Source organism: Cupressus sempervirens, chromosome 1 (assembly GCF_028749045.1).
Source record: "Cupressus sempervirens isolate cs-2001-9-10 chromosome 1, ASM2874904v1, whole genome shotgun sequence".
NCBI lineage: Eukaryota > Viridiplantae > Streptophyta > Pinopsida > Cupressales > Cupressaceae > Cupressus > Cupressus sempervirens.
In genome coordinates this window covers 474763195-474787384 of record NC_143118.1, presented here as the reverse complement: position 1 = coordinate 474787384, position 24190 = coordinate 474763195, and the positions used below count along the sequence as shown (strand labels likewise).

The 24190-nt window shown below is 33.7% G+C and overlaps 2 protein-coding genes and 1 long non-coding RNA gene across 12 annotated transcripts in view; 2 read left to right on the top strand and 1 right to left on the bottom strand.

Annotated features, from left to right (window-relative positions):
• Nucleotides 1–24190, bottom strand: part of LOC149578339 (phototropin-1A-like) — a 338062-nt gene that overhangs the window by 23481 nt on the left and 290391 nt on the right. For all 6 annotated transcript variants that reach the window (XM_089828327.1, XM_089828331.1, XM_089828325.1 and 3 more), the window contains 2 exons: nt 10357–10476; nt 6748–6799 (listed from right to left, as the gene is read on the bottom strand). In XM_089828327.1, coding sequence (XP_089684453.1) covers nt 6748–6799; nt 10357–10476 — 172 coding nt within the window. The remainder of the gene's footprint in view (nt 1–6747; nt 6800–10356; nt 10477–24190) is intronic.
• The window catches only part of LOC149578340 (uncharacterized), a 260414-nt gene that overhangs the window by 23963 nt on the left and 212261 nt on the right, over nt 1–24190 (top strand). Inside the window, exon 2 of one of the 5 annotated variants that reach the window (XM_089828348.1) lies at nt 9296–9665. The exons of 3 other annotated variants lie outside the window; for them this stretch is intronic. In XM_089828348.1, coding sequence (XP_089684474.1) covers nt 9296–9360 — 65 coding nt within the window. In that variant the 3' untranslated portion in view covers nt 9361–9665. Of the gene's footprint in view, nt 1–8431; nt 8862–9295; nt 9666–24190 lie in introns of those variants that run through there. One more of the 5 variants, XM_089828347.1, reaches the window with a different exon arrangement.
• LOC149578341 (uncharacterized) lies at nt 17308–21268 on the top strand. The gene is made up of 2 exons (XR_016364320.1): nt 17308–20210; nt 20553–21268. It is a non-coding gene; the product is annotated as an uncharacterized LOC149578341 (long non-coding RNA).

Genomic DNA, 24190 nt, shown 5'->3' with positions numbered 1-24190 from the left:
AGTGTGTATATTACTGTATGACCCTCTGTCGTTAAAAAAACTTTCATAGTTTATGTCCTGACTGCTGCATAGGGTTAGTTTTCGGTACAGTCAGCTCTTATTGGCTAATATTAGTTGTCTGTAGTTCTGCAAAACTATAGAAAGACATCAGAAAATGTATGAAGAGATGTTAATGAAGCCTAATTGCTAACTTAAAATTGTTCTACATGAGAAAAGGACTTAAGTTTCAAGACTTCCATAAAAATATCCTCCATGGTATAGAGTTTCCCCATTTATAACAATTCCACAATCAAATTTTGGACCAACACTTTGCTATTGATATCAGTATTATTAATGTGTAACATTTGAATTCAAATAAGTAGATAAGTTTATTAATGCCTGACAGAAGACCACAAAAGGTGTCAGACAGACTGCCGAGAACAACGATAGGGACCAGCCCACAGCAGGGACGCCTGGCAGCACCCAAAGAAAGAAAGCAACAACAACCAAAACCAAAACAGAGAGGTGGGTCCAAAAGAACGCCCCCGAAACATTGCTGAGGATTCTGAACAAATATAGAAGGATAGACTGTATGACTAGCCCGAACTCTGGGCCGCTTCAGAGTGATCCTAGAAGGAGGCCATTTGTAGGACTAGAATGTTTTCCGTTTGTTTAATAGATTATCTATGAAGTGTGTAGCATGACAATTGTATGACAGAATGCACATAAACTATTGCAGTTCTACAAGAGTTTGTGATTATGTTCATCCGGAATTAACATAATTTTGTTAGTCCTGGACACTAAGATCACAATTCTTGATTTGGTAACATGTTCCTATGAGCCAATTTTGAAATCTTCACAATCTATTAGGAAGACAATTGGTAGGGGACCTTTATGGGCCACGGACAACTTATGTTTGAGAAGGGGATATTACAGTTCTTTCTCTTCATAATTGTCTTCTTCTAACTAATTGCAACAGAAGAGGCTCCAGGATTTATTCTTCTTCTCAAGTGATATTTTCAACTGAAGACGTATTATGTTTGACCATGTAACTATTGATGCTCTCATTCCTCAATCTGTGCTCTTTGAAATCAATCATTTCTATAAAAACCAAAATCATCTTCCTTTCTTCATTTATGGGAGCTAACTCAATTGAAGCAAATGTATAATGGCCAAGTGCCTTTTTAAGACATGAAACATGAAACACAGTATGCAATTTGCTACTATCAAACAGCTCCAACTCATGAGCCACTTCTCCAACTTTCTTATTGACTTTGAATGGACCCTAAAAGACATGGAGAGAAGACTCTCTATAGGGCTACAATATCAAGTAAACTATGTCATCAACTTCAAATCAAACAAGAGCTCAGCTCTATGTTGATCAGCATACAACTTTGGCTGATTTTGAGCATGTTTGAGGCTGTGTTTGAGTGATTGCTGGACATCTTGACTCTGTTGAAGTAAGTCTTTAACCCTTAGTACCTTGCTATCAGAAAACAAAAGATTAATGAAAGTATATAATGCCATAAAAAGTGACATTTTGAATGACATGTATGATAAGTTGTATTATAAGAATATTCTCCCGAATAAGAGTAATCTAATTCATGCTTGTGCTGTCTTAAACATATTTTCAAGCATCCATTCACCCACGTATTGACAATCTTAGTTTTCCCAAAAAATTGTGGATGATAGCTTGTGCTAGGAGTGAGCTCAATCCTTGACAAATGGAACAACTCTTGACAAAAGAGACTTAAGGAACCTACCATACATATCACTCACAATATTTGTTGGCAAGCTATTCAATCTAAAACTTTCTTTGCAAGACAATTCAGGGATCTAAGAAGCTTTAACATTTGGAAAAATGACAAAGACGTGGGCAAATCATTGTTGATTCATCAATAGTAACATATGAACTAGTGTTACAATACTCAGCAAGTCCCAAGGCGAGGCAGCCTTCCTGAGGTTGGTGGCCTCTTGCCTTGGACTCAGCCGAGTCTTGGGCAAGTTTCCATGGACTTGCCGAGCCCATGGACTCGCTAGACTCGGTGAGTCCTCCTGGTCAGACTTTGCTGTCAGCCAATGAAAAATAATAATTTTTTTAGCTCACGGGTAGGAGGACTTATACAAATATAACATTTAAATATCTTATACTTTTAAGTTATATTTTTATAAATACTGTCAGGATGTTTGATATAGGCCTCACTTTCATAGGAGTTCAAATGCTGATTCTAGATCTTGGGGGGTTTTCAAAAAGTTCCACGCGTAGCCAAATTTCAGGATTCATGCCTTCTGCAGTGTTATCTCCCACAACTTGTCTTGGCTATTTGATGTCAAATCGAAGCTGAAAGTTGATGATCATGTCTTCAGCGATGAAGACATGAGTGGGTTAATCAGGTGGATTGAGAGACAGAGACGGTGGCGATGGTAGTAGAGGAGGATGGATCCGACTGTAATGATGAGGATTATGAGGACGAGGATGATGATGATGATGAGCATGTCACTGAAGTTCAACCTTACACACAGGGAGAGAGGATGGCTCTAGAGTCTTCCATGACCTATCTTAGGCATACTTGTAGGAGAATATAGACTACAATGAGCCTTTATTTTGATACACGTATTGAATTTTTGATTCAATGGATTGCATATTCCATGAATATTATAGATATTTGAGAGTGACACTATATTTCTATTATGTTATTCAGTTTAACTTTAGGTAATTTATTTCAAAAACTCGCATTTATACTTATGTGATCTATGAAAAGTTGTGTATGTGTGCAAAGTAGCTTCTATTTATCTCAATTATTGTGTGTTTGATGTTAATTGGATAAATGATGCATGAAAAAAACTTAAAAACAATCCGAGCATTAGTTTGCAGTGTAACCACAACTCATTAGTTCGCAGCGTAATGGCAACTCACGTTGCAAGAGCCGTGGTGTATATGGCTGATCTGGGGGTCAAGTACCCTTGCTTGTGCCTCCCATGTCTGTGAACAAAATGCTCGTGCCTGAGGTGTACATGGCCTGCCGATGGTCGCTGCCAGTTCTAGGGAGGTTTATGATGCTGTTAGTCACCAAAAATTGTTTTGAGACCACTTCTTGTTGCTGACAAAAGAGACTGTAGTGCACACTGCAAGGAAGGAGCAGCATAGAAGTGTGAATGTTGGCGGTGGACAGTGACATCGATATTGCTAGTTGGTTTGTCCCTCTGTTCAGGGGCCAGAGGAAAAAAAGGAAAGGAGATAAATAGAGGATTTCTTGGCACTCGTTATAGGGATGGGGTTCTCCTGTGACCTTACTAGTTCATAGCTCCAATCAAAAGGTGCTTCTCCTCCCCCGCAAAAAAATATATACAATCCATGTACCTTTTCAAATAAAGTATTTTATTATTATTGGTAAGTAGGTGTTTTCTGCAGTGTTGGTTATATATTAATCAGTATTCAATTAGGTAAAAGCTATGCAAATAATTCTCGATATTAGTTCGATCACTTTTTATTATTAGTGAATTAAATTATTTATTATAATTATAATTTTAAGAAGGAATATGAATTTAATATTGGTTCCAAATTGTAATTCCCATCCAAACAGATCTAATGCCCTCATTTTGTATATTTTCCAAGCATTCTATCTGAAGCTTAACAAAGACAGAAACCCTTGATATCATGCCTAGGGGACAAAAACCTTTTGGAAATCATTTAGTTGCTGCAACTATTACCAGCTACTGAATTGTTTTCCATTATATGGCATATTCTATGAAAAATGGTCAGAATCTATGAGCTAGCCATGTCAGAAATGATTATTTATTTGGGCTACACCCTTGATTTTCATTGCTGTGATTTAACTTTTTCCAGATTGTTAAAATAAGTGTTTTGCAATTGAATGTGTTGTATGTTTTTTTTTTAAATAAGTGATTTGCAATTGAATATGTCGTATGTTTTTTTTTGACTAGATGTTTATGAGGGCAATCCATTATTAATTAAAATATTAGTAATCTTAAGAAACATAGACTTTATAATTAGTGTATGACCCATTCCATTCAATTGTTCCTTGGCGATTGGAAATGATATTTAAACAACTAGAACCATTGGGAGTTTTACTCCAAGCTATGTCCCTTGAATGACTTAAAGGGAACTGCAATTCCCATCCTTCATCTTCTATAGAAATACTAAAGGAATGTCTGAATGTTTTGATAGTGACATTGGTGTTAAGCAAGGTTGGCCTTTATCCCCTTCTATCTTTGGTTTATACGCTGATAAGTTAGAAACTTAGTTAAGCAATACAAATGGAGATGGGGTCCAATTGGCAAGATATGCAGTGAAACCATTTTCATACGCTAATGATCTCATCTTAAAATCTTAAAACAGCTCATGAATTAAGAGGTCATTTAAGACCCTTAGAACACTTTTATCAAGAGGTGGGGATGTAAGTGAAAATTATATAATCCAAAATCTTGATTTTCTCTTTAAAGAGGGAAGAAAACCTAAGTTGTTGGTTCGGGTTCGGATTTGGGTACAAGTTTGTCAATTCGGGAAATTCTTTATTTTCCATTTGGGTTCCTAAGTGTGTGTGTGTGGGTGTGTGTATTCACAAAAGAAAAAGAAAAAGAAAAAGATAACATAATTGCAAAACTAAATCATTTCATAGTATGAATATATGTTGCTTGATCATTGATCAATGCCAAATGTCAAAGATGAACATTAAATACTCCTTACGTAATCTATGTTCATGATTCTAAAGAAAACCATACATTGAATTACTGAATTGCGAAATGAAATTTCAAAGCATTGACTAGTTCATCAAATAATAAAGTTCGAATATCATAATAGTGACAAGTGTTTAATAATTTATCATTGTATCAAGGCCCTTCAAGGGTCAAATGGGTCATCAAGAAATGAGGGATCAATGGGTTCATCCCCAGCTGCAACTAAAGCAAGATCCTCATCATTGAAACCCAAACCGATTCCATTAGCAAAATGGACACACCAAAATGAGAGAGGAAATGAGAAATAAAATGTGTTTCGTGTATTCTAATTGGCTCCTTTTAGGGTTGGAAGAAAAAGTAAAAATAAAAAAATATAGTTTTTTTGTTTGTAACAAACTTTTGGTGTCATGGGCTGTGGGTACTCGTAGATCCTTCGGGGTTTGCATGGGGTCCTTGATGGTCCTCTCGAGTCAGTGGCGGGTCTAGGTAGGGTCTGCACCATGGACTATGGGTCCTCGTGGGTCCATAGAACCGTAAGGACCCCATTTTGTGGCGCAAATCTTGTTTGGACTTCCTATAGACCTAGCATGAATTTGAACTTGAGAAGGACCCGAACCTAGACTCAGTTGGCAGGGTCTTAACACAACATCTCAGTAGAATAAACAAATTACCTTTCTTTTTGAGGTGGCCTATTGGAAAGAGTTAAAGAATACAAATATCTTGGGATTTTCTTTCATTATAAGCCTAGTTGGGAGACTTGTAGTAGAATGAAAAGGATGGGGGGGGGGGTGGGGGTGTGGAAAGCATCATATCTACTCCAAAATAAATGCAAAAAAGTGGAACTAGTTATTCTTTATGATTGCGAAGTTTGCAGAGGCAACATATCAAAATGTGGATGGAGACAGATAGATTGAATTTAGAAGCACCTAATCACAAGAAATCTCAAAACTAAAACCTCGGTGCCATATGAAATCCTTTTAGCAGAAGTAGACACTTGTCAATTGGAGGCATCAACAATAACCTAACTGATAAGCTATTTAGAGAAAGTTGAAAACATGGATAACCATTGTTTGCCCAAAATTGCGATGAAAGAGGATCTTCTAGGAAGAAAACTTGGATGGAACGAAACATAAAGTGGTTGAGCAAATGGAACCTCAAGCTACAAGACTACCTCAATACTAATGAGGAAATAAAAAAGTTGTCATAGAAAAGTTTCAAACAACCATGTGGACTAATCACATTGGTAGAAAAAAGTATTACAACATCAAAGAGTTTAACTCAACACAAGAACATAGAGATATATTTAGGGGTTTCTATTAGGGGGAAAGCAAGGCTGGACAGGTTCGCATAATCTAAGATGCAAGATGGGTAGGTGTAAGAGGCCCAAAGAGTTATGGGAAGAGAGAACTTGCATGTTTTGTAGGACAAGTGTAATTGAGACAAAATGACACTTTTCATAAGTGCACAACGTATCAACACGCATAGTTTTATTTGATGAGGATAAGACAAATGAAACTACTAGCCTTCTAGTCAAGATGCATAGTAGATCTAATATTGAAAGGGCTTAAGGCTGTGATCCCTTGGTGCTATAGATTGATCAGTTGCATAGCTGTCATAAAAATATTTCAGTTATTCATTCTACTGAGTAAGGTCCACCATCTATTATAGGTATTTGTTGTTGTTTCATATTTTTTATAAATTTGACTATTCAAGGCTTTATGTGAATTTAAATTTTAAATTACATGAAATAATTAGCTTAATTGAGGAATATTAAATTGAAATAATTTATAGAATAGTTAAACTGACTCAGATTGTTGTCACTGTTAGCTAGATTGTTAACAATGCCTTTAAGGTTGCACTTCAAACACAATCTTATACCGGCTTTTTTTAACTAATAGAATCATCTATTTATCAATAAAAACATTGCTGTGTTATTACCATAACAATATAACAAATTGCACAAGTTCTTTTTCCCTATTTGCCTCAAATATGTTAATAATATAAAAAACTTTCTATAAAAAATAAAATTATGACTCTTCTTGAGAGGGTATATGATATCCGATTTATTACCAAGAGCCCACCAATCCACAGCACTAGTATGGCCTGCCCCATTTATGATTTCCTGCACATAGACGGCAAAGTTTCTAGGTCAAAAGAAAGTTGACAGGTTTTTTACATGCTACACAAAAGTACTGCTAAGGAATAAAACAAAATTTATCCAAATTATATCATATTAGCATGATTCTATGCATGGTTTAATTTATATATTTCAGTAAACCATATATTCTTTCTGGAGTTGAACTTAATCAATGGTTAATAAATACACACATATTGCTCTAATTAGAAGCAGCAAAATTTCCTTAGCTAGCTCATATTGTCCAAAACAATCCATCATGTCCTATGCAGATTGTTTCCTTTGGATTGTTTGTACAACTTGATTTTTGTATTCATAATCATGTCTTATAAAAAGGTTGACATGGAATAAATTGCAAGAATAATTTTGACGACCTATTCATCAAAATTGAAGAGTTAATCAAAGTAGCAAATACAAATAAATAATTTATATAAAATTATTGATTTGTTTTTTAAGGGATTAATTTGCAATAATTTTGAATTTGTTTTTGAATTTTTAGGTGACAAATGTATTTAGCGAAAGTTTTCTGTACGATGAGTTGGAATTTCTCTAAAGCCATGGGTAAGGCCAAAAAGGCTATTTTACATGACTATGGTGGAAAGAAAAAAAATGTGAAACCTTTGGCTCATTATTTATTGTAGATGGATAAATCAACTCCACCAATCAATGCATGTCTTGGCCTATATTTGAATCCAATTCCTAATTCTCTAATACATTTAAGGTTGATGAGGATGCCAAGGAGGTGCTATTTTGTGCATTGATACAATGGTGTGAAATGTTGAGATAATCTAGACAAATCTTGATGAGTTGGAGGTGAGGTACAATAAATTTGGTAATGTCAACTATCTAAAAATATCCATTTCACATACATAATAATGAACTTTCTATATTTCATCAACTATCAAGCTTTACAAGGGTGTAGAGAAGTTCTCTTATTCACTTCAAGCAATTCAAAGGAGAGAAAAACAACAATTTTTTCCATTTTTAGTTCAATACAAGAAAATATTAGAAAGTTGAGTCTCTTTTTTACCAAGTCCATGCCCATGTTGAGTCTCAAGCCCAAGTCAACATTTGAGGCTATAAAGTCCAAGTCCTAAATCTATGCCCACAACAATTGTATGCAACTCTTGCAACTTGTGAAACAACATAGACAATCTGGATGATCCACAAAAGAAACCACTGAAAACTTCATGATGAGATCTTGAAGAGTTTCCTTCTATTCCCTAATAATATTAGACAAGGAATGCAACTCACTCTCAAGATACTATTCTTTGATTTGATGATGGATGAAAATGATGTTAAAACCATAGTTCAAAATAACGTTATTTGAAACTTATGACCGAGGGCCAAAAAAATCAAGAAATATTGGAGATAAGTCAGAAACTTCTTGGAAAAATATCGGTAACTAAATTTCTGCCATTTCTATCAAAATCACAACAAATTGCTCTTTAGATATAAAATTTTCAAGCCCAACTAAAAATAATATTTTTTACTTGTGAAATTCTCTATATGTATGATCATTACGTGTGAAATTATACTCTAGGGTGATCTATTACGTTGTACTGTCTTGTGTACATGGTTTGACTATCTATTGAGTTTCTACAAAACATGAGTACATAGCTGTTGTGATGTGGAGCCTAATCAAACTCGGAGGTTTATTCGGCACGGTTTCTCCCAGATTATTTCTACGGGGGTTCCCAAGATGAGGTCAAGGTGCGCTCACTGTCGTAGTACAAGGTGGGGTTGAGGGGCAATGCGCCCGCAGGGGTTTTCGGGGGCGCTGTCCCTAAAGCCAAAAATGAGCTCATATTGTAAAAGGCGTCAGCTGCTATTTTTCTATTGGATGACTTATTCTAGCCCTTATTTTGCAAGCGGTTAAAACTTTGTATAAAAAGACTTAGGGTTAGAGATTTCATAATGTAATGGTGATATTGTAGCTTCTTGCAGCAGTATTGAGCTGTAAGGGATTGCAAATTGTAATCCCTGGGTAATAATAATATTGCACCTGTTGTTGGTGGACATAGCCAGGGATTGGGTGAACCATGTTAAATCTTTGTGTCTTGTGTTTTCTTTTGTGCGATCTATTATTTTCTGATATTAGTTATATTTGCATGCAACTGTTATTTTTGTCCGTGGTTAATCCTAACAATAGCTAGTAGAAATGCTAAGTACATTAGGTTTGTGACTACTTCTTTAAAAATATATATTTTTCTCTAATTTCATTCATTGAAACTTCAGAGATATTACACCATAGATATATTTGCAGGTGCGTCTAATAGAACAGGGTTAAGAAAACAATTTACCTTATATGTCCAAGTTGGGTGTTACAGAAAAAAAAAAAAAAAAAAAAACTATTTGCATCTAACACACATGCATCTTAAATTAAGTTCCAATAATATATGAAATGACTAACTATTAGTATTCCCTAATTGGATTTTTATAGACTAAAATACTCAGAAATCTCATAAAATGTGAAACTAACAGCTTCAAGTTTCACTTCTGGGAGGAAAAGAGGAGCGCATCTGTCACATGCTTCAGCCTTCATCTAGGTTGTTTGAGTCCAGAACTTGTACTTGTTCTCACCAGGCTTTTATTGTATACCTCTGTAATTCAGTCCCACTCCTTAAAATGATGGGATTTTTAATTACACTATTCACTTGCAGTAGGCCATCCTCCTTATTAATCACTTGTTATGTATTTCATCTATGTTGTCGTACACTAGATACCTCTCTTTTTCCAATTTAGCTCTTCTATTTCTTCTTGATTCCGTTGTATATGCATTTTCAGTTTTTAAATCTCTTCTTTCTGCAAATTCGATCACGACATTGTTTAATATTAATACTGCTATTCAATACTTTAACTGTTTATAATTTCTATATCTTTGTTCTGACAGCCACTTTAAAATGATGCTTTTTAAAGAGATGGACATAACTGTCTTTGCTACTTATATCGGAGATGGTTATAATTTGTGAAAGTACAAGTAAAAAAATGGAAATTAAAATCCTTCTAAGTTTTTGAATATAGCAGTCAAGATTTTTCTTAAAATATTAGTTTTTCATATAATTAAAAAATCAACTTTTAAATCACACCAAGTTCTTGACTCCCAATTGTTTTTAACACTGCACGAACGAGAAAATGATGAGAACTGAAATCTATTTGCAAGTACTATCATTACGAAAATGTGATTAGGAAAACATATTTTGAATTTAATGGCAACTGTTGATAATATGGAGACTGGACAAAGTATCAGGTCCATTATTTCCTCCCCTTTTTAATAATTTATAGAAAGAACATCTTTTACATAGAAAAATATCAAATTTGTTTGATGGCATTTTGAATTCTCTAATAACTGAGATAGATTAGTTTTGAATATCTTTTATGCATGCTCATTGTAAATCTCTGTTTTCTATGGTAGAATACAAACAAATGATTATACCAACGCCTTTATAGTACAAGGAATTTTAAACTTAGCGCATTAAAATGCTTTTAAAATAGTAAGTCAAATTTTTTTCCAACAACAAGGATTAATGATAATGAAGCCATACCGGTGCAATATATTCCTCTGTTCCAACAAAAGAATTTGATGCTCTAACAGGTTCTGCTATGAACATTGGATCATTTCTTTTCCCTTTCTTCTTCTCAGAGACACTTATAGGCGTTATGACCTGGAAAAATGTAAATAGTAATCCTTAATTACAGCATCAGAAGTTGGAATAATATAAAACTTCAGTTCCAATCTTTCATGTTTGTATTCTTTAAACAACTGTAGCATGTGATATATATAAAGTCCTTTCAAATGTTCTTGCGAAGCCTTAAAATGCACGAAATAATTTGGTAACTATATTCCTTTAGTCACATTCCCAAGACATTTGAATCTAAGAAAATAGTGAAGAATAGCAGTAGTAATAACAAATAGAATAGGAGCTAGTGGATATTCTTGCTTGATATGCCTTTGTAAAATAAAAGTTTCAATTAAGGATACATTAATATCAATATAAGTATCTTAACCCATTTACATTTATTCATAGGAAAAACTAAAGCATCGAAGATCAACAAAATAAAGGACAACTCTCCCTATCATATGTTTTCCTAGTCCAATAACAATATTTAGTATTCACATACAATCAAAAGCTTTTAGAGTATCAATGAGATTTTCTGAAATAGGTGTTAATAATGATCCTTGGGAGAATGTCAATATGTCTCAACATTGAAATTATTGCTATTCTTTTAAAGAAATATTTAGCAAAATAATAGGTTTTCTGAATTATTTTTGAATAGGTTTTCTGAATATGTGTATATCTCTATGTATAATTTCTCCAAATATATCCTAAGATTAGATGAATTTTGTTAGATGTTGTAGCTGCAACAATTATTTTAAACATGTATGCAAAATGCAGAAACATGGATGAAGCAAGTGACTTGTTTGACGTAATGCCTCAAAGAAACGTGTTCCCGTGGACATCAATAATCAAAGAATATCCACAAAGTGGATTTGTTGAAAATGCGTTAAAGCCAAATTCCACAATTTCTGCCAACAAACTCCCCTCTTGTACAAAAATGAGATCTTTAACAAATGTATAGACACCTATCAAAGCATAATGAAATAGGGGATTTTGTCAAATATTATATAGTTGGAAATGCTTTTTGGATATGCATGCAAAATGTTGAAGCATGGATAAGGCAAATAATTGTTTGTCAAAATTCTTGCAAAATATGTGGTCTTGTGGAATGTCATGATTGCACAATATGCATATAATGGATTCAACTAATAAGAAACTTTCAAGAAAATGCAATTGACAAGTGTAAGCAAAATCCCACAACCTTTTCTAGAATCCGTACCAAACTGGAGCAATGGAATAGGGTATGGACATCCATCAAACAATAATTGGAGGGGGACTTTTCCAATAGGTCTACACCTTACTCTGTTCTACAGATAAATTAGAAATCACCTCTATAGACATTCAACATAAGAATGAAAGTTTCAAATTTTAGCATATAAACTTTCACTTCTTAAAGTATGAGCAAAAATAATAAGATTATGACTATTATATATTAATATAATATGATTACTAGAAGATTGGTGTATGGTACAAAGATGCAGTCTTGCTCTGTAAACATATATATGTTTCTTTTTAACTATTATTTATTATTTATTTTTGTATGGTCAATTTTTTCTCCTTAAATTGTTGAAAAAGGATGTTTTGATATTAAAGGCAACAAAACTAGGGTGTTGTCCCATTACAAATAGATGAGATGGTTAACAATTTAAAAACTCAAGAAAGTGCACTAACATGACATAATTAACAATAGTAATAATATCAAAAACTACTATGAACAAAACAAAGAGCAAACCTATCAAGAAGAATTGATCTTACCACCTAGGGTAACAAAGATAATATTAGTCTTGTAAAAAACGTATCATCTAAGTTAATTAGAACACACATTAGTCTTATGAACAATCCATATAGAGTCGCAGCTAACCAACAACCTATAATTGCTAACATTCTTAAATGAAAACAACATAATCATATGGAGATTTAACATCGAGCCATTACAACCATTATTAACACGGAAAAAAACTAGGGATCTGTTCCCACCTAGCTCATTTGATCTTGCAACCACTCTGTTGCAAACATTAAACAGTTCCTTGTAGTTCCCCTCGTTGGCATCCACTCTTAACACCTTTTTTAGAAGCAGGTACAATGAGGTGACTAAGCTGTGCAGTACTCTTAAACTAAAACTTGAGATGCATGCGGTCTGTCTTTCCAACTCCCTTACTCTAGCCTTTGACTTATCTAATTCCTTAGTCAACACATTGTAATTGATATAGGTCCTAAACTATACTTTTTTTACATGTCCTAGCAACCTCTTCGTCTGACATCATATTGTTTGTGAGGTTGAGAGGGCCAAGCTCAAGTTTTCAGATACATGGGTAGAACCCTTAGTCATCTCCATCTTGCTTTTAATCTCCACCTCCCCATCCTTCTCATTTTCTTCATCTCTATTGTTCTCCTCATTCACCTCACTCTCATGACCCTATTCTCAACATAATCATAAACCATGGCTTCCTTCAATTCGCCCTTCTCGAAATATTGGGTGACAAATCTACAAGAGTATGTTGGAGTGCTTGTCTCAACATCATCATCATACCCCACCTTTTGAACATTAAGTTTTTCTTTTTTGGCAACAAATTGAGAAATGGATGTTGTTCACCTACGCCATTGTGTAGTTGACTTTAATTTGAATGCAAATGCTTCCCTTAATTGTTGGAGGTTACTTAAGGTAATAATTTTGTTGTTTGTGGACCTAGATACGCTTGAATTTTAGTTTATGACTTGATTGTATTAAATGCTTTTGTTTACAATATTATTAATTATAATTCTTGTTCTATTTTCTTCTTTTTCTTGAAACTTTTCTTGATCTTTAATAAATTGTTACAAGGGCAAGAATCAACACCAAAGGGAGTAGAATCTCAACAAAAAGTCATCCCCAACTAAAGGCAGAAGAACCAAAATAGAAAAAGTACAAGGAGAAATGTTGTACTAACTATTTTGGAGTTCATAATTTTGATATAAGATAAATTTATTAATGTCCAATAAGAGACCACAAAGAGGGTCTAAGGGATTCAAGTACAAACAATGAGGCAACAACCAATAGTGGGAGGACCAAATAGTGCCCAAGGAAAGAGCAACAAGAATAAGAAAAACCCAACAAGCTTGAAAGAGTCGAATGAGAAACAACTAAACACTCAACTAAGGAAAAGTAGCTTAGAATTGAAGGATAGGGATTAGGGCGAGTGTGGGGCCCAGTCCGCCTTAGAGTGACTCTAGAAGTGTTGTGCTACTGCTGAGTGAAACCATTGCAAGATCTCACAGACCTAGTGTGACCATATATAGGATCGTTCATAGATTACATTTATATTCATAAAAGGGATAACACATTTGTTTTCATATTTATACAAGATTGAATTTTGGTGTATGACTTAACAATTGATTATTACTAATTGCTTATATCTTCTAAAACAATTGTCACTATTAGATAATTGTTATTATTGCTTAATTTTTCTGTGGTTCCAATTGTGTTTTGTCCCCTATTGGTTGTAACGAAAGACATTGACATAGTAATTCCCAATTTTATGACTTGACCTACAAATTTCACTATTTTTTATGTCATCTATTACTTAAAGCTCTTAATGGTTGCTACAGTTCACAATTTTGAGAATTTGTCTTAAGTATTTTCTAGGTCATTGCTAATAGATATAATAGAGCTTCTTTCCACCAATTTGAATAATGTTGAGTCATTGATTGTGTCGTATGTTCGCAACAATTTCTTCATAAATCTAGTTAGTGTGCATTGATTAAAAAGTAACATATTAGTTTAAAAAGGAGGCGGTGTGGACTTCTATCACACACACATAGTCAAACTTACATGATGTTCTATTGCACTTTAAGTTGATCCAAGATTTAATTGTCTATTTATACTTCTAAGGCTATATGAACATTATTTAGCAAGGAACCTTTAACAAATAGGACATCATCAGATGCAATGTGTGCAAAACACACCTGTAATGTATGAAAATGAGTGGTCACTAGTTTACACATGCAAAGTGAACTAGACCTTTTCCACACTGACTACATTAAAGATGGTGAATCCACTTGGCTAAATTTCAAATCTAATTGAAAAGGGTTGGGCAAGGTAAATCCAATGCTCTTTGTTTGAGTTGAAAATGATCTATGAATATATGTGAATTGAATGCGAGAATAAGAGCTAGAAGGTGCAAAATTGATAATGAACAACATATATTGATGACTGTAGAATTGATAATCATATAACCAACCCAAACCTTGAAAGAGGATGCAAAGAATAGAAATTTGAGCTAAAACTAGGTGGAAAATGGTGGGTATGGGCACCCTTGTCCCACATGATTTTAGAGCGCCAAATTGGCTGGAACTTTGAAACCTTGTACTTGCCTCCTACCAAACCTCAACCTGATTTGGAAGGGCAATGTCACCATAAAATGACCTTCTCCAGATAATCACACCCTAAAGTGCTCTTGTCCAAGTGTTTTCTGATGGGCATTGAACTGATATCAATGCAATATTCCCCTTCACCAAGGAAAATCTCTCCATATGTCTGTCAAACTGATACTCTGTCTTGGAATCCTAAGCAAATTTTGTCTCTGATCTCTATTAGAAGCTTGTAATTGGAACTAAATTTGCACTCGAGAGAAGAAAATTGGTATATGGGGGGGGGGGGGGGGGGGGTTATAGGAGGGTTGGGACTCAACCCTACAACAACAACAAAAAATGAACATAGAAATCTGAATTGAAATGCTTGACTAAAAATGCCTAATTGAAATGATTATACCTATAATTAATTATGCAATAGTCTAAGCTTAAGTTATACATATTTTGATGAAATAACATGATAAATCCATGATGAAATCACAATTGAAGATGTCTCAATATTACTTTTTGCTCCTTGAACTTATAACTACCCTTGAAGAATAATGGCTTGTGAATTGGAATGCAAATGATGTGTTGTGATGTTATGACGTTGAAATGGATTAGGAGGGATGCTTATATAGGGATTTCAAAGTAAAATCACCTTTTTGCCAACTTAGAATTATCATATTTTTGCAATGTGCAAGTGTTGGAAAGGGCAAGGCCAACATGGTATCCTCTCAAAGTTTTGGCAATAAAGCATTGGTAGATGTTGCTTTAGACCAACCTTGACTTGACAAATTTGGTTCAAATCTTTAGGGATGTGAGATAAAAGGGTCTTAATGCTAGAAATGTATTCTTGTGAAAAGAAATAATGTTCAAGTGGGAGAAAGGTGCATTGAACCATGAAATGAAACAAGACCCATATATTAGGTTAAGATGAAAGAAGATAAATGACACATTTAAAATAAGGGCCCAAATAATAAAGCATTCATGTCTTAAAGTGGATTATGACCCATAATATACATTTAATTAAATCAAGGTCCTATAATGCATAGAGAATTAGAAATACTAAAATAAGTGCTAAGAGAGTGCATAATTGGGTACTCTAATGAAAGGTGCACAATTTACCACATCACAACACCAAAAGTGAAATGTATGTAATTTGGAATTTGATTGGTTTGATATTTTATTTAATGTATTTGTTGTGACAATCTACTAAGAGATTGATCGTACTCTAGTTGGTTTCATCATATGAAATTTTATGGAACATTTAGAGGAAAGTAAAGTTTTTTCAATGATACATGCAATCAAATTTTAAATGCAATTGCTAAAGTGATTGTTCAACAAAATAATAAACTCCTTGAGAAAATGTGGTATCTCTTTTTTTGTTAGTAGCTAAGCTTTCTCCTCTATTATAGGTTGCAAAGTTGATGAAATATGAAATATAGTCATTCCATATGTAGACAATTACATAACATGCATAGTATAATTAAAAAGCCTCCCAAATTCATATTAGATTAAAGAATATAAATTTATTATTTTATTAAAAGTAGAATGATATTAAACTAAAGTTTCATTAAATTTTTTAAACCATTTGATTCTAGTTTTCTAAGAATTCCCTCCAAATTATAAAGGATAATAAAATATGACAAGAAGCTTTCAAAAACACATTTCTATGGTATATTATAGAAATTCAAATATATATTATTTTAATCTAGAAATATTTTAGAATAGGCATCTCAATAATCAATTATTAAATTAATTCACTTATCAAGTTATAAATTAATTGAAAGATAGGAGCGAACTATGAGATAATTATGAATATATGGTCTAAAGAAGGTACTCCTTCATTCAATAATGTGTCTAGTCACAAATATCCACAATTTCTATCAATACAAATCATACATATTTTGAATAGATAAAATTAATCTATCAATACAAATCATGCATATTTTAAATAGATAAACTTAATCTATATCGAATTATTAGTGTATTGCACCTTCTTTTCGTGCAAGTGCTGGATAAGAAGTATTGCATTGATATCGAGTCTATATTAGCTTGTTTTTAAAACTCAGGTGGTAATGGCTTTAGGGAATTTTCAATTGAATGGTTCAGTGGCCATTAAAATTTTCTCTTTGTAATTTCATTTGAGTAGGGAAGCCCCTTCCTCATTTTCTATGGAATAATTTATGTATAAATAATTTGAACTAGTTTATAATTAATAGCGTAAACATTCATTGTAAATAACTTTTGATAAAAAAGTTCTAAGAGATTCTTTAATTTTATTTCTATTACTATAATGATTGTAATTAATCCAAATTTATGTTTTTGGCATTTAAGATGTTAAGGAAATATTTAGATCCCTTATCACCTTAACCCAACCAAATTAAGTTTGCTCTCGTGCTAGAAGTTTGAACATTTGTAATGAGATTTAATAAAAAATAAAACAATAAAAAATAATAATATAATAAGTCAAAATTCAAAAGAGTTTAGTAAATGGTCAAAAGTCATGAATCTCAAAAATAAGATTTAAAATAGAGGTCATTTCTTTAGGAGGAGAGGATGAAAGTAGGGATTATAATAAATTGCAAATTCGTATGAATGACTAAACAATGGAACCTATAAAACAATACAAAGCTAAAGAATGATTATAGGAAATAAGCTAGAAGACAATAAGGATGCAAATCTATCAAAGCCCAAAAATTATGGAAGGTTGTACTTTTTCAAAGTTTAGTAAGTGTTGGATGGGGGTGTTGGTTCCCAAAATCACAGATTGGAATCCTATGAGCTTTGCCTACTCGATGCTGGGATATCCAACTGGTTAAGGCCAACTTGACAGGATCGATCAATGTGATCCAAATCTCTTGCACTTCCGGCTCTGCAAAATCGAGGCGGGTGTACCTGATCCTGGACAACAACCTCAAATCCAAGATGCTTAAAGCAGATCGATTAGAACACAAAGACAATAAAAGTTTTCCAAATGGCAAGAATTAGAGGAAAATTTTAAACTTGCGATTTATGAACCGAGAACAAAAGTAAATGATTGAAATAGTGTTTTAAATAAAGAATAAGTATAGATTAATGCAACAGATGAATATATTAACTCCTCAAAGGCAAGAAGTGAGACATTTTCTAGCATATGGATTATGAATTAAGAGTAAAAGACCAGTGCCTAATTAAACAGGCAATCAGAGTCAACATTATTAGTTGAAATGTACAACTTTATAAAGTTAAATATATTAAACTATAAATAATTTTAATAATTCAGATGCAACGGATCCATTATATGACTATAATTTTAAGTTAGTCTAAAATGCACTTTAACTCTTGTGGAGACAAATTAGACATAAATACGGAAACAATAAAATATTTCACAATATTTACGTTTATCTAATTTAAAATGCAATAATGATCCAATCCACTTATCCGAATATTAAAATATTTATAGAAAATAAATAAAAAAACATTTACAAAGGACACAACTTAATAATAATTTAAAACTCCGAAATATAAAATAAATAATAATGCCGAAAATAAAATCACAATAGAGACATTCCTTACAGAAGATCCATCTATTGTGAACATATCCGGATCGCACAAAATCCACTCACTAACTCAAATCCACGGGTTAGTTCAAAAGTCCATTTCTCCGCCAATTGGAAAAATATAATATATCATAAAGCATAGACAAGGAAAAATGTTGAAGTATGAATATGAATAATGTCTCTGGTTATGTTTTACATAATGAAGGGGCATTATTAAACATTGCACCCTTCTATAACAAATAACCGAACCTTAACCCTAATATAATCCGTATTAAATATTATCCGAATTTATATAGTTTGTGCGTATATTTTAAATAAAAGCCACTCTAGGCTTAAACATTTGTTTATATACACTTTAATTCTTCCAACGTATATCTCCAAGCTTCTTTAAGGGTCCATTTGGTTCGTGGAATTTAAAAAACCCGGATTTCTACAAACCTTGGTTTAGCCAAATCAAGGTTTTGCATATCTTCATTCCGATTTTTGAGATTTTACTGAAACTGTTTGTTTCACTCGGAAGATGCGTGTGAAGTGCGTAAGCTTGGAGTTGAAGGCAAATTCCAAAAAGTAGTTCAATCTATTGTTTTTACACTCCTTAGAAAACAAAACCAGGTTTTGATTTTCAATTCTTGCCTGCTAGTAGGAATTTGGAAAACCTAGTTTTGAGGCAAAATTGGAAGTCGTGTATGCTAATTCCATTTTACAAATTTTGAAACAAACGCACAAATTTTCAAATCCAGGGTTTGAAAAAGCCAATTCCTGTCATCTTCCACAAACCAAACAGACCCTAAATTCAATGCTTTTCCATATAATTATCCCATTCATATTAAATGATATCCTCATCAATCAAGAGTCGGGTGTGCTCGATTCATCCTCTAATAATGAAAACGCTAGGGCAATGAAACACTTGTATCATATATAATTTTGCCTCTGCTTATTTTTGTCTTTTCCGTAGTAAAAAATCCACGGCTATATCTTTGTCAATTTATTTGCAGATGGTGAGAATCACACAGGCAAGTTTCAATACTGGCCTGAGTATCCTGAATCGATGGGCCTCCGTGTTGTGCTCCTAGTGCAAATGACACATAGTATTTATGAAAGATGGATCCTCTAGTCCCGTTCCTCACTTGTTGGATACTTAGACTCAGGTATATCTGACTCCCGTGTTAACTAGCGCTCGGCATTCCAATTTTCTTCCATCGTATTTTCCATATAGCTGCGCCAAAACAAAGAACCATTAGACAGAGAATTATTGAATCTGCAATAATTAGTGCTTCCAGCGGCTAAGTGCGGAGACACTTGAAGGATGGTGATAAACTTCAAATGGGAGAAGAACATCTTCCAACACAAAAAGTTCATCTTCGTCTATGATTCCATATGTGCACAAGTTTGATCATATGACTGTCTTTTAAATCTGCCCGGGCTTGATATATTGGCATTCAAACTTCTAATCCTGTATATAAATGTCTTAGACACCTCCAGGCTTTACTAATGGACGAACAAAGAAACAGATTAAACAAATCTTAATGATCAGTCTGCTATGGCATTGATGAAGCTGCTGCAATACCACTGTATGTGCTCACAGATCGCTGACTGGTGTTTTCTGTTTGTTCTGTTGGCAAGCATGCTTGTAATTTTTTGAGTTTGAAAACACTTCTGACCTGTGATGTCATTGATTCCATCTTGTCCCCTTCATTGTGATTGTATTCCTCTGAATGTAATTCGATAGCAATATTCTTCATTCTAAATTACTTTTGAAGACTTTTGACAATATATACTTTTCCAGCACCCTCAAATTCAAATACGAATGGTATTAGTAATGTGTGGGCGTGATTCAGATCAATTCCTACACTTCAAAAAGTATCCAACACTGGGGTGAGAGCAGATAATCACAAAAGGTCACTACAGGTCAAACAAGTTTAAATTCCTTTCCGCACATGATCAGTATTCATTGTGACTTAAATCATAGCATGCTTGGAACTTCTTTTGTTGATTCATATTGTACTTCCTGTGTGTTCTGAAGCTGTTAATCTTCATTCCTTGAAGGCTATTTGATAATTATGACCTTCATATTCGTTACTCCTTCATATGTTCTAGATACATGTAATATTATATATTTCAATCACTTCTAGTATTAATTTTGCCCATACAATGCTGAAGCATTTTGACGTTGATAATACCATTTCATCATTTATCTCCTATATGATTTCACAAATGGAGATAATTTTTTTTTTTTGGTGGCTCCATCAGGGGGTATGGCTCCTAATGACCTTATCATCTGCAATCGCCTCAATCTTCATCTTCAGGGAGGGGTCTCAAGGGTTGCAGGTCAATGGTTCCATAGTATGCCTAGACATCATAGGCGATAGATGAAGAGTCGGATGAATTGAGAGGGGCATTGGACTCCTCCTCCACTTGGAGTTTTTAAAGTCAACATTGATGGATCTTCCCAGGAGAACCTATGTCCTACTGGCATTGGGGGAGTGGCTCATTGTACTTTCGGTGATGTCCAATTTATTTTATTGGTGCATAAGGGTTCTCATACTAACAATCTTATGGAGGCATTGGCCATCTTACATGTTGTGGAACATTGTTGTTTGAGGGGATGAGGTAGGATTATCTATGAGTCTGACTCCCAAGTGGTTGTGAACTTGATTACGTTGTAGGTGCTTGAGTATGTTAGTTGGCCCTTGGCTTTAGCTATTAATCAGATTCTTCACTTTTGTAGTACTCTGGAGTCGATTTGTTTTACTTACATCCCTTGGGAGTGGAATGGAGTTGCAAATTGCTTGGCTAAATGGGCTTCTAATCATGCACATGATTGAAATGTTATGGATAGGGGGCAATTACCCCTTGAATTATCTTGTGAATTTGATGTCCTTGTTGATCGGGATAGAGCTCCTTGCTGAGCTCTCCCTTTTGTATATCTTCTTGTCTTAATAAATATTTATCCCTCTTTTAGTAAAGTTCAGTACTTGTTGAAAATGTTATAACTCTTGCAATGACATATATGATGAAGAGATGAAATTTCTTACATTTGAAAGATATAAGGGAAAACTATTACAATTGTGGAGAACATGCAAGAGAGATCAATTTAATGATGAAGGAGCATCTCAAACATAAAGCGATTTTACACTCTTTAAATTTATAAATTATTTCTTTTAATTTTGAGGGAATGTTGTTTTGGGTTGGTTTTTGGAGGCATTTAGCTTTTCTTTTCACCCTCTCTTCTACTTGACAGTCAATTTGATAAAAAACCTTATGTCTACAATTTAAATATCAATGAAGCATATAATTAATGCAATTTAAGAAAGACACACACTAGCTCATAAAAACCCATGCCCAGTGAAGTGGAGGTCAAAGTTTTACTTTTGGACAATAAAGATACGTTTGGCAGCAGGAATATGAGTGGAAAAGGCATATGTAAATTCTTAAAATTTCAAATTTTCCGTTTGGGTGCGCCAAATCGGAATTGTGAATAAGTATACATATTCCAATTTTGGCCCAAAAATGAGCATTTGCAATTCCATCTAAATAGGTGGAATTAGAATACATATTCCTATTCCAGTTTTATTTATTTTAGAAAATATAAATTTTTGGGTCCGTGAATTCCCTATCAAATTCCAACTGAACCAAACAAGAATAGGAATATGTATTCTTATTTTCTATTCTAGAATAACAATTCCAGAATACGTATTCCTATTACCATATTCTTATTCCCGCAGCCAAACAGATTAAAGGAATTGAAATTTAATTAGTGCTAGACAAGACTGGGCACTGAGAGTGGAAATGAAAATACATGGCTAGTGGATGCCAATTTGGGCACAGGAAATCAATTTATTTTTGAAGGGAAAGAGAGAATAATGAAGGAATCCCACACCTAGAGAAGGTTCCAGAAAAGTAATTAATTTTCTGTTCATGCCAAGATTCAAGAACAGAGATAAGGAAGGAGAATAGAGGGAAAATTAATAGGAAGACACGAGGGATTTGGATAGAGATTCAGGAAATGGTTGCAAGGATATTTTGGTGAGGGAAAATACAATCGTTGTTCTGTATATTGTTTGTTCATGTAGCCGGAGGCTTTTGGAGTTGAAATTAAAATAATAACATTCTTAGTTAGATTTGATATTCATCTTCAAAAGACAGCCACAATGGAGATGCTTTTTGATGCCTTTTGGCTGCATTACATGTGTTCTCAGTGTTAGTTCTTATAATTTTTGGTGCATTTTATCCCATTAATAAATGAGATGCTTTTTGGCTGCATTGCATGTGTTCTCAGCATTAGTTCTTTTAATTTTGAAAGTGTGGACAGTTTGCATCCATTTGGATTGACAAACTGTTGATTTCCATCATTTGAAAAATAAATTATTTTCAAAGGTAACAATGAATGGTGGTGAGTCAATTCTTATTGATGGTCTGTGACTCTTTCACTAATAAAGTATAAAGGAGAAAGTATTCAAAGATCACTCATTCAATTATCACTTTTCAAATCCATCAAAAGAAATCACCCATTATCACATTAAGGCAAACAATTAGTAAACAAATCATCATTAAAAAAATTACCGTTTCAATCGATGAATCAAACACGCAAACATCCATCATTCCGACATCAACAATTTGAGAATCGAGCATTCTAACAAGAAATCATTAAGATATCAATCACTAAGACATCAATAACTCAAACATTTTTGTTCAAACACCATTTAAGCTTCCACTCATCAACTATGTTACCAGATACACGACGTTTAGTTAACATTTTGCGTTTCGACGGCGGCAACATGTTTCCTGTTGAGAAAGGGCTGTTCCTATGTCATTTAGTCTTGCACAAATTTCTTTGCACTTTCTAAATCATTTTTTAATTTCTGCTATTTCCAACAGTTTGTCCATATTTTCTGGAGCTTTTTTTAATGTGACATTGCTGTCAATGTTTGATCTCTAGCTTAGCGTGCCGGACTTCAATCTACACACTTATTAATGAACTGAAAGCAGAAAACCCATAGTATCAACATACTGCATGCGGTACTGGTAGGATAGTTTCTTAGTTTGTTCAGGTGTATTCTTTTTAAATAATTTTTTAAGACTAATTTATTCAAAATATATAAGCATATTAATTTTGAAATCTTATAAGCATATATATATATATATATATGTTTTTTTCTGCAATTTTTAGATATTGCGTTTTCCATCATGTTGCGGTTGCAGTTCTGTTTCTCGTTTCTGGTAATATAGCTTGTCAATCCTTCAAGAAATGAAAATAAAGAGAAATCAAGCAAGCAACAATACTCTAGTTAATGCCTTGAGCAATTAGTCTTGGATTTGATGATTGTCTTGCAAATAGGAAGGATGACAAGAATTGAAGTTCATGAGAGATGGAGGACTTGAGATTTTTCATATACGTATGCCATTTTGAGATGGATGAACTATGAATCCTATAATGCTCATGGGCCAAAATGTTGAATGGACAAGAAATCCATTATGTGATCTTGGGTTTGGAGAGATGAACGACCTTCATGCATCTTATCAAGTATGCCACCTTGATATAAATAGACTAGAAACCTTCACATACTTGTGGGCCAGGAGGTTGAATAGATTAGAAATCCATTTCATGCTGTTGGACTAGATCTAGGAGGATGCCGACCTTCAAACTTGAATTGAGGTCCATTAATCAGATTGTGCAGCTTATACACATCATGTAAATGGAGCACACCCAGGATAAAATAATATGAGTAGAAGGATTTAGATGCATAGTTCGAACAACACTTAACACAGAACTTCATACAATAAAAGACGCAACAACATGATTGTTGAGAGGAATAAGAAAACGAATATGAATGAAATAGTCATGCCCTTCTGATATCAGATGCAACGCTGAATATGAAGAGAGAACC